This window comes from Rhagoletis pomonella, unplaced genomic scaffold (assembly GCF_013731165.1).
Source record: "Rhagoletis pomonella isolate Grant_MI unplaced genomic scaffold, Rhpom_1.0 Rhpom_scaffold_00029, whole genome shotgun sequence".
NCBI classification, from domain to species: domain Eukaryota; kingdom Metazoa; phylum Arthropoda; class Insecta; order Diptera; family Tephritidae; genus Rhagoletis; species Rhagoletis pomonella.
In genome coordinates, this window is record NW_023458583.1 from 276720 (window position 1) to 292800 (window position 16081).

Here is a 16081-nt window from a genome sequence, read left to right on the forward strand (position 1 = left end):
TTATTAGCAATTACAATTTTGTACTTGCACCGCTTCTTACTTTGCCAACTTTTCTGGTTGTAGGCTCTTTAGAATGAGCGAGCAGCTAGACAAGTTGTATGCGTGCGATCGAGTGCTATTGTGAAGTACTTTTTTATAAGAATTGTTTGTGTGAAAATTATGCTGGTTTCTGTATGAACTTGGAGGATATTTTTTTCTTTTACACAGCTGACAGCATAGTTATAATTACTTTGTATGTATACTTTGGGAAACATGTTTTCTGGGGGACAATGTTTTAGACATATTATGACGTTTAAGTAACTTTTTCAGATGACAGTGTAAAGAATTAAATAAAAAGAGAACAAATCAATTTTCAGCAGTTGTGAGTACTTCAATACATTCAGAACAGATAATTTTTAAGCAAAAAACAAAACCGACTTCAATTCTCATATACAAATTTAAAAGTACCGTTAATTTCTTCATGATCCAATAATGGGATCTAAACCAAATTGGTATATGGGGCCACCTTTCATTTAAAAAAACATACGACGATTTGATAACCTCCTCCTTTTTTGAAGTCGGTTAAGAATGTTTCCGAAACATTATTATAAAAATGAAATACATACATATATATGTACCTATTTATGTACAAATATTGTGCAAATATAAACATTTATGTAAAATGTTTTGACTTCCTGCAGAATTACACCAAGTTATGGTGCTTTATTGCCATTTACTAGCGTTACCTTACAACGTCTATTGAAGGAAAATGTGCAAAATACCTACAAAAGGAAGGTAAATCAAATACAATTTATCGTATTGTGGCGATTATAATTTCGGTATTAAGACAAGCAAAATTATAACCAAAACGATGAGATAAATATATCCGTAGAAAATACGATAAATAAATCGATAAAGTTATCGATAACGCTGGTAATTATGGTAATGCGACAGCAGATCTGGCAAAAGTGTCAATCAAATTACTTATTTAAATATTATTGGCATTAGTAATTTTGTTGCCACATATATTCTCCCAATAATTTTTTCAGGCGTAATTGAATGTTCAAGAAAAAGGAACTGAGTAAAACTTTATAAAAACGTCAGACCTATAACCTATTTCCAACAAAAGCTTAACCGCAGTTAAGAGGTTAAGTAAGTTGCAAGAATTTTCATAAGGGGTGGTCGGCAGGATTTATTACTTACTTTTTGCCCTTTTACCTTATTTTGCTTGTACTTAACATGAGTAATAACTCCCTTCAAGTTTTAGTCACCTTTTTTCAATAGGCATAAACAGCAGTTAAGGCTTGGTGGAAATGAACGATTACCTGGTTATAACAAATGAGTGTGTTGCAATATACTCGATTGTAATACCAATACTTTCCATAATACAGGTTTTCAGTCACTATCGATTAACGTTTTTACACTATTTTACCTACTTACTTATCACTTACTTTGTTTGAAGCGTCAAAACTTTTTCCGAAATTCATTTTCATCTGACCTTTTTCGACCTCACAATCGATTGTCGTTTTCTTAGTAAATAAGATGCAAACCAACAGAGTACCGTGCAAGATAAAGCTATCAGATATTCTTCGTTAAAAATATGACAAGGTTTTTGTGTGCGTAATATGAAATGAAAAATATGTCTTTTCAATTTGGCAAATACAAGCCTTTTGGGTATTACTTTAATACGATAGATTTCATAAATTTCCAAATTAATAGTCAAAAACAATATTAACAGTAAATTTTTAAATATTTAAATATTCGGCCGCATTCACCTTCAAAGGAAATCTTTTTTTTGATATTGCAATTAAAAATTACTTATGCCACATAAGTGCGCACATAAATTTAGACATCAAATATGAACAATTTTCCACTCAATTACTTTAATATTTATGATCATATTTAACAAGCAGTTTAAAAAATAACGAAACCCACACTAAACAAGCCATTTAGATAACAAGATTAACTTTCCAAAAAAGCACTAAAACTTTATTTCGTAATAATTAGCATATTTAAGCGCTTCAAAGGGTCGAAGTAAAAAAAGTTAAAATAAAAAACTGAGCATTTCATTCATAAGCTCTGTCAGGCAGGCAGTGAGCATAAAATTTAAACAATAAAATCTATTTAAACAACCAAATTAAAAGCGACAGCAGTCACAGTTTTGCTGATGTCTTAACGCCGAGAATATTTTGTTATTAGAATGCATATTTAGTAAAACAGACAGTGAAGTTAAATTAATGTCTTCAGCGTGCATGCATAACTATATGAACGTCTGCATATATACAACTATATTTATATGTATGTATGTAGTTGTAAACGCTTCAAATAAGCATAAAACGCTTAACACAGCAGCAACGCTATGGCACCGCGGGCCGGCCGCGTGAGCTTTTGTTAGGTAACCCAATCTAAGGTGAAGTTCATGATAAATTATTTGGTTTTCATTAATTGATATAAATTTGTTTACTAATCGCCGCCGGTGTTGGTGGTGGTGAACGGATTTTGGTCCGCTTTTTAAAATAAAATTTGTAAATACTACGAAAAATCTAACTAGAAAGGGAAACATGTATGGAGAAAACAGACAAATAGGTAAGTGAAGTAAAGAAACTTGAAAGTATTTTTAGCACTTAAACTCAACAGAAACAAGTCTGGGCTACCATACACCTCCAAAGCTAGCCAAGCTATGGCAGCATACACAAGCATACCATTTTTTTTTGCTGTGAGAAGCTGCGTCTGACAATCAGACAAACATGCGCTTGGTTTTGCTATTTATTCTTATGCTGAAGGTAAACTGTGAAGTAAGAAGAACGAGCTTGGGCTGAGGTAACTACACCATTACTACTTTCATTCGAAGGTGAAAGAGATTATGTAAGCAACAATAAAATAAAAAAAGACACTTAAAAGAATTGTTGTCGATACCGCAACAGCTATGACGAAGCGAACGTGCAAGCAGCAAAACAGCAAGTAAAGAAGGAAAGTCATAAACAAGACAACAACAGTAACCATAAAACGGCAAGAAAAAAGGAAACGTATGGTGTCGTTGTTGGCGTTTGTGATTGGAAAATTCTACCGAAAGCGCTGTAAGGCTTTTATTCTTTTCGGATTTTATTTTTCGTAGTTCACTCCAGTGTAACGAAACATTAGACTTGAGTAACGAACGTACACACATACATATGTAATAAGATGTACGTACATATTTTAGTGTCTGACTGCCTTACTGCTTGGTTCGTTGGGTTGGCGGGCTTTAGTGTTTGTGGCTTTCTGACTTTGTGCTTATGCGTGTGTGTGTCAATATGTGTGTATGTGTGTGTGTTCGCGGCCATTTCGTTGATGGCGTTGATTAGTTGCGCTTCATTCTTCATTCTACTTAGTTCTGCAGGCGTGTGGTAAAAGCGCATTGCTGTCGAGCGGCTAAATTCTTGTTGTGTAATACTCGTAGTGAACACATACATACATACATAATAATGAAAGACGAATTAATGTTTGAATAAAACTTTTGCCATTCTGGTGAAGAAGATTGGTGGAGAATAGGAAAATATGACTGGCAGAAATGCATACAGGGGATTTTTTAGGGAAAACTATGTATGGTATATGAATTTAAAATCAATTAAAATAAGATAAAAAATATAAAATAAAAAACTAACAGTAAAATAAAATAAAATAAATAATATTGAATAAATAACTGAAAAGGCACAAAAAATGATGTAACAAGTATGAATAAAATAAAGAATTGAATTAAGTAAAAAAAAATATTAAAACTATTTTGACTTTTTGAAAATCGGAAATGTAAACTAAAAATATACAATAGATACACAACCATGTTTGTATGGTTATAAAAGTAATGCCATTTTCTTTTCTCGGAAAAAATGTCACCTTCAAATATGGCAACATTATCAGAGCGCAACATTTTAAAGAAAGAACACGCAATATGCCTGTGAAGATGCTGAGAAAAGATCATGAAGACTTGACAGCCCAGGCGCAGGGCAGAATAAATGCATCATTATTTCGAGAAAAGAAAACGCTATGAAGTAAAATAATACATCTAATGCTGGCATAAATGCATACAAAGCGTTTTTATGGAAAAATGCCTTTGGTATATGAATGTAAAATAAAATAACATAAGTTAAAAATGTAAAAAAATTGAAAGAATATTAAATCAAATAAAAGGGAGGAAACGGACACAGAAAATTTAGTAACAAAAGTTTTTAAATTAAAAATAAGATTAAGTAAAAAAATCAAGGCTATTTTGACTTTTTGAAAATCTAAAATGCAAATTTAAATTTTACAATAGGTACACATGCACATATCTACAGTAATGAAAGTAAAATAACACAATAACATAACATAATAAAATCAAATGCATTTTCACTGATAATGAGGAATGCAAAGCAAAAATTTATAATCGATTGAAAAGGCTTGCCATAAATGTATTCAAGAAAGAATAAACAAAGAAAGAAGAACAAATGTAAAAAAAATTTGGCAAGCAAGTTCAAAATAATTTTCTTTCTGACACTCGAATACTTGAATGAAAACATTATGAACTGCTAAAATAGCCGAACCTATTTGAGTTCAGATTTATTGCGCAAATAATAATAAGCATTCATTTATTTAGCAGGCAAACGATTTATATATGTATGTATAAAGAACAGAAAATCAAAGCACTTTAAGCTATACCCCGACATTTGTTGACAATCATTCATTTCGGGCACTCATTCAGCGTCCAAAGCGCACCTTTTTCATAACGAGACAGTAGCCATAGAAATAGAAAATGTGTGCATGCAAGCGTGTGGGTGCTGGCAGTCAATCAGCACGTCAAGCAGGCTGGTCGTTGTCGGTCGGTTAATGCGCTTTGAAATTTTTTTAAATTGCATTGTTTCGCTGACAAAGTCATAAACAATTATTCTAACGCTAAATTATGAGATATATTATGTGTGCGCATACATCCACAGGTATGTATATACTTATGCATACTTCGTATATAAAGCTATATAAAGAAATATATTGGTTATGGTCCAACAATTTATGGCAAACACACCCCCATGCAGATGAAAAGAATAAAAACACGAAATAAAAATTCAGTAAAATTAAGTGAGCAAAAAATTACAAAAATAAATATGCATACAAACACAGTTTCCGTGCTTCAGCGTATTGTGGTCGCAAGCCTGTTCAGACATTTGCATGTACATATGCACCCTAGTTTGCAACTGGGTTTGCATGTGGATGTATTTCGAAACTGAATTTCTACAACAACACTCTTACCTAAGGAAACTTTTTATGGCACAAATCCTCTCGCATTCAATGCAAGTGGTAGAGGGTGTGCTTCAGTTTGATTTGCGCATTAAATTTTGCTGATTTGAAAGCTTAGTGATATAGAGCAAAATAAGTGAACAGATATTGTATAAAGAATACTTATTTTTTGCCGCTTCTAAGCTTAAAGAAATATGTCAAGTTGTCTTGTTTGTTGTCAAATTGAAAGTGCTTAGCAGCGGCGAGCACGAGTAATCGCAGCTCATTTAATGGTCAACGCTTAACTCACATGTTCTTTTGTACATACACAATGCAAAAATCACTTTTTTCCGTCTTGTTTAGTATGGGTGTTGACCAATTGTTGTTTGCTATTAATTAGTTTAGATGATTTTTATCGCGAGCAAGCGATCGAATAATAATATACTTGTACACATTTAGATATTTGCAATGACTTAATTAAATAAATAAAAGGAATGTAATTATAAAAACACAAAAAATGTGTGTACATAGAGTATATTTGTGTCGTTGGAGAAAAAATATTGTAGCGTTCAAACCCGCTGAAGTTTAGAATTTTAAACAAATATTGACATAATTTCATTTATATTTAGAGAGATTTTTTCATTCGTGGTTTTTTTTTCAAGTTGTGCAAACTTTTTTCAAACAAATCGCTTAAGTTAAAGCTGACAATCCGCTTTTAAACAAAAGACTTAAGTAGCGAACTTGATTTTTTCGTTGGACTCGAAACCAAATAAAGGTATCGATGAAAAATGCTAACGTAATATTAAGGGTTCACCTAATATACAAAAAAGAAGAAATAAGAAGAGATATTTACGTGAAAAAGGTTACTACTAAAAAAAATAATAAATAAATCTTATGACACCAGGACAAAGGGTGGGCTAAAATCAATGGAGAAGCTTAATTGCATATACAGCTTAAATTAAAAAGTCATCATTATTTAGTCAATGACAACCATTTCAGCTAGATCGTTTTTTTTAACAAAGAAGAGCTCTTTTCTAAAAATTTCAATATTTTTTGCTTTTGGGCAGGTTAAGGATATCAAGGAAAGCGGACGAATTTTCTCGGTTCTGAAATTTAAGCACCCCGATTTTTTTTAAGAATATGAAAAAGGCCTTTATCACACCTTGAAAGTGTAGAACTTAATAACAATAATAATTTTTTGCAAGTACATAAGTGAAAAGTTTTTCGGCGATGAAAACATTATTTATTGATAGCCTTGGAGAGGCTAAAAAAAATTTTAAAGAAACATTTTAAGCCGTACGAGTAAAAAATAAGCAATTGCTTGTTCTTAAAATTTCATAGCTTTTTTTCGACTTATTTAAATAAATTTAAGTAAGAGGCATGAAATTTTAAGAAAATCAACTGCTTAGTTTTTATTTATACGGTTGCGGTTGCTTATGAAAAGGGCTTCCAAAATTAACATATTTAAAATAAAAACTATTTTGACAGTTTAGAGCTTTTGTTGAAAATTGTAAAAACAATTGGCGATGTATGTAGAGACTAAACTTTTGGAAAACATCTACTTCAAACGGTTCAATACGTTCGAAAGAACCCATAGCAATCAAATATTTTTTCGTTACTTCAAATTAAAATATAAAAAAAATGAGGCAAATTTTTTATATGAAAATTTAAATTACATTTTATGGAGCGTACAAAAACTGGTTGAGCTGCTAAGATCTAAAAATATAAATATATTCAACATAAAAAGTTTTTAATACAGCAAAAAATTATAAAAAAATGTATTTTAATAATTTCCTGCGCAAGCTTAGTAAAATGTTTAAAATTATTAAATGATCAAAAATAAAGAATACCTTAGTTTAAAGTTTGCCAGATTTATTTAGAAGTAAAAAAGATATTCACTGTTTAATTGCATATCTAATTCATATAAAATAAAATTCTGTACTAAAGCGGGTTTGTTTTGAAACAGTTCTTCGAAAACACTCTGGTATATTGAATAAAACCCAAACAAATTTTGTTATTTTTTGATTCAACAAGGGAAATTTTTATTTAAATGGAAATTTATGTTAGGTGCAAACAAAAACCAAAAATAGAAATTTGTTAATTATTTTCCGACTTAAAAAACAGAAAAAGATAAAATTAAATAGAAAACGAATTAAAAACTCTTTTTTCAATGTATTGCAAGAGCATTTTTTTGTTAAAATGTTTTTGGTTTGAAATTTAAAAAAAGGAATTTATAGTCCTCAAATAAGGTTTATGTTAAAATTGTTTTTATTTTTATTTCAAATAGAATTTATTTAACATTTTAATATGATCGTAGTTACATTTCTTTATATATAATTTTTTGACTCTGAATATTAAAAACTTTAAGCTATTTTAAAGGGGTGGCAGAATCTACTGCATCGATATTATATTACAAAAAAATGTTGATCAATATGAGCAAATAGACTGGTTTTAATTTTCAAATTAAAGACGTTTACAACAAAAAATAGTAGCAATTCCTTTTCATTCCAAATCTGTGGTTTAACAAAACTAAAAAGGACAGATGTAGACTTTTAAACAAAAGACTTTAGCTGCGAACCTGCCTTTATTTCGCAGCTAGATTTCACTTGAATATCGCGATCTCCTCATTTCGATATAAAGATTCAAATTATAACCTTTTATAAATTTTTTTACTTAGAAATCTCCACAACGCAAATCAATCTATTCATACACTGGGTATTCCCTGCCCAAACACTTCACAGACATAAAAGGAGATTTCAGAATAATAGTTTCTATGTAAAACACTTACCTTCTGCAGCGTCAGCATCGGCATTATACAATAATTTTTGTTGCTGTTGGCCAAAGTAGTATCGTCGGTGATGGAAACGTTTGCGCGAAAGAGGTGGTGAATTTGGAGTCGTTGTAGCTGTTGTTGTCGATGATGCTGCTGTTGGTGTATCCAACAGATTTACTGGTTCTGTGACGGTGGCATTTTTATTGTCCTCGGCGGTCACTATTACAGCAGGAGTTGTAGTATGTGGGGACGAATCCGGAGGCGCAACCAACTGTAATGCAGACGAGCCACTGTCTTGTGGTTCAGGCGTCTTGGGTGGCTGTAACGGCGTTGGTGGTACAAGTGCTGGTGACGATGCTGAGGGAGTTGGTGTGGGCGTTCTCAACGCGTTGTGTATGTTGCGTGTTGCTGCAGTTGGTGGTGTGTATGCACGCGGCGCATCTGTGGGCACTGGCGGCGAGTTTGGTTTGCCATTGCTGCCGCTGCCGCTGCCATTGCCACCACCTACTGGCGGCGAGGGACTCAGCGGCGGTATTAGGCGATCATCTTCGTTTTTATCCTGCAGCAGATTTTGAGATTCCAAGAGTCGTTGTTGCTGCTGATGCAGACGATTTTTTATGAGAAAAATTTTCGGCATTTTGGCGTTAGTTCTTAAGCTTGTATGCCTTCAGTGTTTGAAAATGTTAGTCTCGTTTTAATTTTTCAATCAAACGCGTTTTTTGAGCTTGTCGATTTTAGTCATAGTCACTGCCAGCAAAACACTAATCCAAGTCGTGTGTGTTTGCTGGAGTAAAAAAAGCTACTGGGTTCTTAAATACAACTTTTTTTTTGTTTCCCAAAATGGATTTTTTTAATTTAATTGGCTGCTCTGTTCACTAGCTTGCTCATATTGTTCAAATCGATCGATAGCTTGGCGGCGAGCGGGTGCCATTTTTAACACAACACAACCTTTAACTTAAAAATATATATTCTTCCATGCACTAAACCTATATACGAAATTTTGAATTAAATTTATTACTACTTAGAATAATTTTACGCACAGTATGTATGTATTTTACCGTTTGATTTATTTCATTTTGATAGCAAAGTATATTGTATTTTGTTTAGTATTAACAGTAAGTGTGTATAATTTATTTATTTTAAAAAATTTTTCGTTTCTTAAAAACTGTTCTGCACTTTTTTGGAATTTTCACAGTAAAAGCTCTTTCGTTTAGATTCTGGCCTTTTAATCCTTTTTATCCTTGCTAGAATCTCATCATTTACACACAAAAGTAATATTTTTCACTTAGAAGTTGGATTTCATCACTAAACTACACTTCACTTCATTTAACCTCTTCGCATATTTCCTTTTTATATTTGTTTCTGTGGCATAAGGAAAATTTTATTATACACTCCAATTGTATTTGCAAGTATGAATGTATGTATTGGTTTTTCTACTTAGAACTTTAGGTTGATCTAAATGATTCACTGTTACATGGGCTTGCAAACGACGAACGCGATTTGGAAGCGCTAAACGCGTGTATCCTCAACGCTTGATCGTCTCTTACTGTATTCCAGCGGTACTCGCGCACAAGCAGTTAGTCCAAAGTCAGCCAGTTATCGTCGTTGCCGTCGTCGTCAATCAGCAGCAGCGGTTCATTCGACACCGCCAACCATAGGCACACACACATCCACGCGTAAGGTATATATAGAGCCGTCGATCTCCTCTAACAGACGTTGGCCGGTGGAACAATGCGGGGCCAGGGTGTAACGGCTGCACTTTACACAGCCGGTAGTTGGGTATATTGGTTGCTGGTTGCTGAGCCAGTGATCGCTATGCCTCGCATAGTTTCGTCGTTTTACCTTTGTTGTGAACACTCAGAAGATGTATGAGTGAGTGCCGTTGTTAGAAGTTCTTAAGGCCGCTTCGTTTTTCATACTTCGAATAATTTTGTTGCTTTAGTTGGAGAAAAACACTGTATGCCGTTGTGCAAAGGCGTCGTACTTTTGTAGTGTAACACACGAACGGCGATTGTGGCTAGAACTGAGCGCCAACGCGGCCAAACGATCAGAATTCTAAGTCTGATTGCGTGCGTACAGAAGCGAATTGACGCTGCAGTGTTAAGGAAAAGTGGGAGAAAGAGAGAGAGAGAAAGAGAGAGAGAGGCAACAATGAGCAGGTGAACTTGGATTAGGTGAGCGCAGTGCAAGGCAACGAAACCTGCACCTTCGCTCTCTCACACACACACATATGTTGTTGGGGTGGTTGAGTTCGACTTCGCTTTCGTCGACAACGGGCTGAGCCTGAGTTTTGCTCTCTCAAGCCGCCGCCCGCCTATACTGCTAACTATGCGCGTGTTTGTGTTTAACGGTTTCGGCATTTTACCTGACTTACTGTTTATTATGATTGTCGCATGGTTGTTGTTGCACGTAGCATACTAATCTTCACTTGCGCTCACAAACGCATACTATCGCAGCACTTGATCAAAATTTCCTCACCTGTTGGCCTATTGTCTTTGTGTATTGGAGATTTCCGTTTTGGAATGCTCACTAATACTCTTGCTTCGAATTCGCTGCGAACAGCGCATCTCTCGCATTCTAACTATTTTCCGTATGGTTGTCTTCAATGCATACAGTTACTCAGCTGAACACCGTTTCATTTGGGTGCTCGATACCTGGAGCTCTGGCTCCACTGCAGTTTTTGTCGTTTAACCGCATGTTTTGCCTCATAACTCTTTCCAACCTCCACCTCTTCCCCTTAGAGCTCCTCTTTATAGTTGCTTGCTTAGTTTTTCACATTTGCTTTGGTATCTTGCTTCGTGGCGGCTTGACTTAGACGTGAATTTGGCTTCGGTGGCCGAGCGACAGATCGCGGTCGCGGCTTCACAGTTCAGAGTCAAGGTAGAGGTAATACCAGTACTGCTTTTCTTGTTGTTCTTGTGCATGTTTCATGTTAGGGGTCTTCGTCTTGCTTGCTTATTTGTTTTTTTTGCTTTTCAAAGCGACTCTATTATTGCCGGCAACTTGGCGTTGTTATGTTTTTCGTCGTCTGCGTCGTTTTGGGTCTCATTGGTTTCGGCTATTATTTCACATAAAATTTCGTTGTACCCCATGTGATTGCAATGTGTTTGTTGCTATTGCTCTTGACTCTGAATTTCAGCCATTTGCGGTCTTTCTGGTGTTTAGGTTATTTTGTTTCCTTTTGGGGGTTTCATTTGGCTTATTGCACATATATTGCTGCACTCTTTTGGAGCTTGCTTTTGGCAAAATTTAAGATACCGTGCAATTTTCTGCACACGTGTGTATGTTTATATGCAAATTTTTTTTGCTTTGAGGTTGAGATATGTTTATTTATGCACGTGTATGTGTTCATATGCAAATTTTGTTCAAATGAATTCGGCCAGACTTTCGTTGATTTTGAAATACACTGTTTGGGGAAGTTTGCATAAAATTATCTCATGCTTTTATGACTTTTACTGAATTTCTTATGCAATTTTTGAGCCTATACCTTTTTTCGAGGTGCAAAAAAACTGATTCTTACGAGTTTTAGCCGAGTGTTTCGTATTATTAGTAATGACCGTCATGGAAAAAAATTTTTCCATAGCTTGGTTAGTGGATGGGCACTATATACCCACATTTCAGTCAAAATACTTTAAGACTGACGAAAAAGCCCCGTCCGCAGGTTGATTGTTATTCTGGAATAATAAAAGAGGAAAAATAGAGAGTTGGTAATGCGTGAGCGTGGAGGTTTTGTAAGAAAATAAGGCGGCGGTCAAATTGTTTCAAGACCGGGAGGATTCCTGCAGATGTGAAGATGAAACTCTGAGGAAAAAAGCGTTAAGAGTGTACTTGAGTTTTGCAGGGAACACTTCTCAATACTTCTTTGAATGGCGACACAAGTAGTGTGTGGTTCTGCGAGGCTCACAACGACGGCTGTTTAGAGTGACATTGATCACAACTTTATCTTTGAGACCAAATGAGGTATTAGGCAAGGCCGCTTTTTTCCTGCGGCTTCTTTAGTCAATATTGGAAAGTGTAATAAATATGTCTGAGTCGCAGCAACAGCATCATATACAGAATAAGCGCAGCATTCTCTAACTTGGCGAAAGAGTAAAAATAGGTTGGCCCAACAGTATCCGGGAACATGAGAAAATACCTAATGGCAAATTATTAACTTCTTCTTATTTGGCGCTGTAACCGCCTAAGCGATTTTGGCCGAGTTCAGCAAAGCAGGCCAGTCGTTTCTCTTCTGTGCCAACTGATGCCAATTGGAAATGCCGAGTGAAGCCAAGTCCTTCTCCACCTGTTCTTTCCATCGCAGTGGGGGCCTTTCTCTTCCTCTGTAGGAGGCTGTCCAAACTACCTAAAAACAGTGCCCCACTTGTTGTCACCAACGGCAAAGTGAAGGGGGCCATGGAAAGGCGAAATCCTCCAAAGCCATTGGATCCAACGGAATATATATGCTGATGCTGAAACATTTGGGGCACGCGGGAGAGGCGTACCTAGCCGAGGTCCTCAACCTGTCAATGGCCACTCTCATCAATCTTGATATGTGGAAATCAGGGAGAATGGTCCCACTGCTGAAAACGGGGAAACCCGCCAACAAAGGAGACTTTTATCGCCCGATAACGCTCCTTTCCCGGTTGCGAAGACACTAGTGGCCCAGCTACTCCCGTACTTCACCCACCACCTGACTCAAGCGAAGCACCAGCATGGTTTCCATAAAATGCACAGCACAACAACAGCACTTAACGCCATAAACACTCAAATAACGCGTGGCCTAAACCGCAACCGCCCCTGTGAGAGAACTGTCCTAGTAACGTTGGACTTGTCAAAGGCGTTTGACACCGTCTGAAATTCCACGCTGCTGTCGTCAGTAATCTGCAGACATCAAACCTCCAATCCTAGAAAAATTAAACAAGGGGTTCCACAAGGTAATGTTCTCTCCCCATTCCTGTTTAACTTCTACATCTCGAAGCTTCCCCAGCCACCTGAAGGAGTTTCCCTGATCTCTAGATATTGGCATCTGTGAATAGAATTTCGCCTTTTACGCTTCTTCACTGCATGCAGCCTAACACTCACCCCAACGAAATCAACGGCGACCCTCTTCACCACCTGGACAAAGGAGGTCAGGCTAGAATTAGGCATACACGCCGATGGCACACCAATACCGACAGTAAATAACCCGAAAATTTAAGGAGTCACCACTGATAGCCTGCTCTCCTTCTCCACGAACACAACCGCAGTTGTCAACAAAGTACAGAGCCACAACAAGGAAGTCAAGTCGCTCGCCGACAGCACCTGGGAGAAAGACAAAGAAACGTTGCTGGAGACATACAAGGCAATTGGCCGGCCGGTTCTAAACCATGCAGCACCAGTTTGGTCACCGGGACTAGTTGGATGTAGTGGTAGAAGCTATAGACTTGTAAGAACGTAGCACTCCGGACAGTGACAGGGTGCCTTTCGATGTCGCCTGAGCACCACCTACACAGTGAGGCCCAAGTGCTCCCCGTAAAGGAGCACAACAAAATGCTCTGTAAGCAGTTTCTGGTGGGGTGCCACATAAGTGAACACCCCAACAGACCTTTGCTAGAGGAGGAGCCTCCGCCCAGGCGCGTCAGGGGGCACCTATTCATATACAAGGAAGTGGTCCAGCCATACGTAGATCAACCACTGGACCCGGTGACGTACCGACGAGCGATCAACGACATTCATAGGGAGTCTGTCACCGCCTACCACGACTCCCGGCCAACGAATGCTGTGATCGGAGCCCAATCACCACCTATAGCAGTCACGGAGCTTCAACTTCCAAAAGAGACCCGCGTTACCCTGTCACAGTTACGGTCTGGATACTGTAGCTGCCTGTCCAGACTAGACCCAAATATCCCCAATGAATGCCCGGCATGTGGAGATTGTCCGCACGACACCAACCACCTCTTCACATGCCAGCTTAATCCTACTCAGCTGACATCCCTCTCTCTTTGGTCCAACCCTTTTTAAACAGCTTAACGACAATGATTTAATAATAACCGAAGAACAATAACAACAACGAATGTTTTATCACTCTCCTGACAACATGAGAATGTTATTCTATATAGTTTATACGAGTATGACATCAGTTCGCAATGATATTGCATGAAGCTATACGGTTGATGACAAAATGGAGTCCCTACAAGCGTATGTGGCCGAAAACAGGGTAATAAATAACTTTTGTGGTGTTTGTCTTAATGCTACTACACAAATAGAGAGGCCTAAAGTTTTAATCTACATTTGAGCAGCAGATGGTATTTATGTAAAACTTTTCCACGGTACGTCGCGGTTTGCCATTGTCTTCCAATAGCGGCCGTTATTGAAAAAGACTTCTAGACAACCTAGTAGTTCGTACATACATCTTGGATAAGTGGGCATAACAAATGCGATTCAGTTTTCCATGTGGTGTAAATCACATAATTTAAAGTTCATAAAAATATATGTAGCGATTCCTAGGTTGGCGCGGTATAATTACCGAAGTATCTGATTCTCGAGTCGGGGCTTATTACGATACTTTATCAAGGGCTACATGTCAGTTACCTTTTGGCAGCAGATACTCTCTGCACAAAAAGTTCAATGCCCAGCGTTTGTTTTAACTATGTTATTACGTTTTTCTAATTCTTTAAATATCTTACTTTTTAATTCGCATTGATCAGATGCCACTCCTCACTAAACGTTCCCTTTTCTATACTAACCTGACCTAACCCAAAATAACGCTGTCAGTATTGAACACGAGAGAAAACTGGAACATTTGCTATGGGTATTTGGGGTATTCTATATGAATATGTTTAGTCAGCTTTTACTCTACGCACATCCTATGGACCTTACATCGGGCGAGGTAAGATGAGTTTTTTTATGATGACAGTGAAAATCGTGTCCGAACTAATTTATAAAATTATCTTCACAAACCGCTCATTATTCTTATTTGTCATTTAAAAAATGGAATCTAAATGATATCTATTAATCAACCATTAGTCAGAATTCGTGATTTTGAATATCTTACAAATGTGATGGAATTTAGCAAGTTGGCAATACTATACATTACTCAGAATCCACAAAACGTGATGCAAAAAAATTACAATATCCAATAAGAATGTTTGATAGACAGCTTCGGCGAAATCCACTGCTGGACGCTCTCTTCGGTTTACACGTATACAAAAGCCTACCGATATTTCCATTGAGCTCTATGTGCATACCTACAAAAAACGAGCAAATAAATTCCACTTTGTCCTCTCACTTAACTGTCCATAGTGCTTACTTATTGACTTAAGCATTTGCCTAACTAACGTTATTCATGCAGAGCATGCAGCCGGCTTGAGAAACACACTGACCTACCCTTGCGCGCGGCTTAGGTGTGCACTGTATCGCTTTTTGCGGCGAATTCAGTTACTCATAGCGACGAGGTAAAGGAATTGAGCGAGAAACTCTCACATTCGTAGGCATGAGAACGCATTGCATACCACCTGTGCGCCACCGGATGACCAGCGTTGTGGTCGGTCTTTTGTGGACATTCGGCCGTCTCAACCGAGCTGACCAGCCGATTGACGACAAATTTACAGCTATAAATGTTGATGTGTGGGTACGTGTTTGCCATACATACAGAGGTACGAGTATGCGCAACTACGTATGTTTGTTTATATGTGGTACTTGTTGACCAGTGATTAGCTGTGATTTTATTTGGTTAGCAGAGAGCAGACAATGAGCAAGTTTTGCCAGTAGCGAAGCGAATCGTGAGAGACAAAACAGAAATAGAGACAGAGCAGCAACAAACTGTCCGCTAAAAACCAGTTTTCCGGCCCATTACATGATATCTAACATTGACTCTGACTTTGGTGCGATTACAACACAACAAAAGCAACCAAAAATGCACACATACATGCGTATATACATTATAACTTAGCGCTATTTACCGATTTGCGCTCGTCCCGTCTTATTGGCATTTGAATTTGTCTTCATGTTCATGTTGCTGTTGGTTCCCTTCTTCTTTATTCTTTAGAAGTAAGGTTTATGCTTGCGATTTGACTTGCTCGTTCTTTTCGTTACTGATTCTTTTGTTTTTCTCCATCGTTACTTGGCATTCAGTGTCGTCCGACGAAC

General features: G+C 37.0%; 1 protein-coding gene across 1 annotated transcript in view; it reads right to left on the bottom strand.

The window, feature by feature from the left end:
* LOC118749662 (transcriptional regulator ovo-like) overlaps positions 1-9058 on the bottom strand; it is a 111483-nt gene extending 102425 nt beyond the window's left edge. The window contains exon 1 of the mRNA XM_036484461.1: positions 7991-9058. Within this exon, the coding sequence (XP_036340354.1) occupies positions 7991-8612 (622 nt within the window). The 5' untranslated portion in view covers positions 8613-9058. The remainder of the gene's footprint in view (positions 1-7990) is intronic.
* Between the last annotated feature and the right edge of the window lie 7023 nt (positions 9059-16081).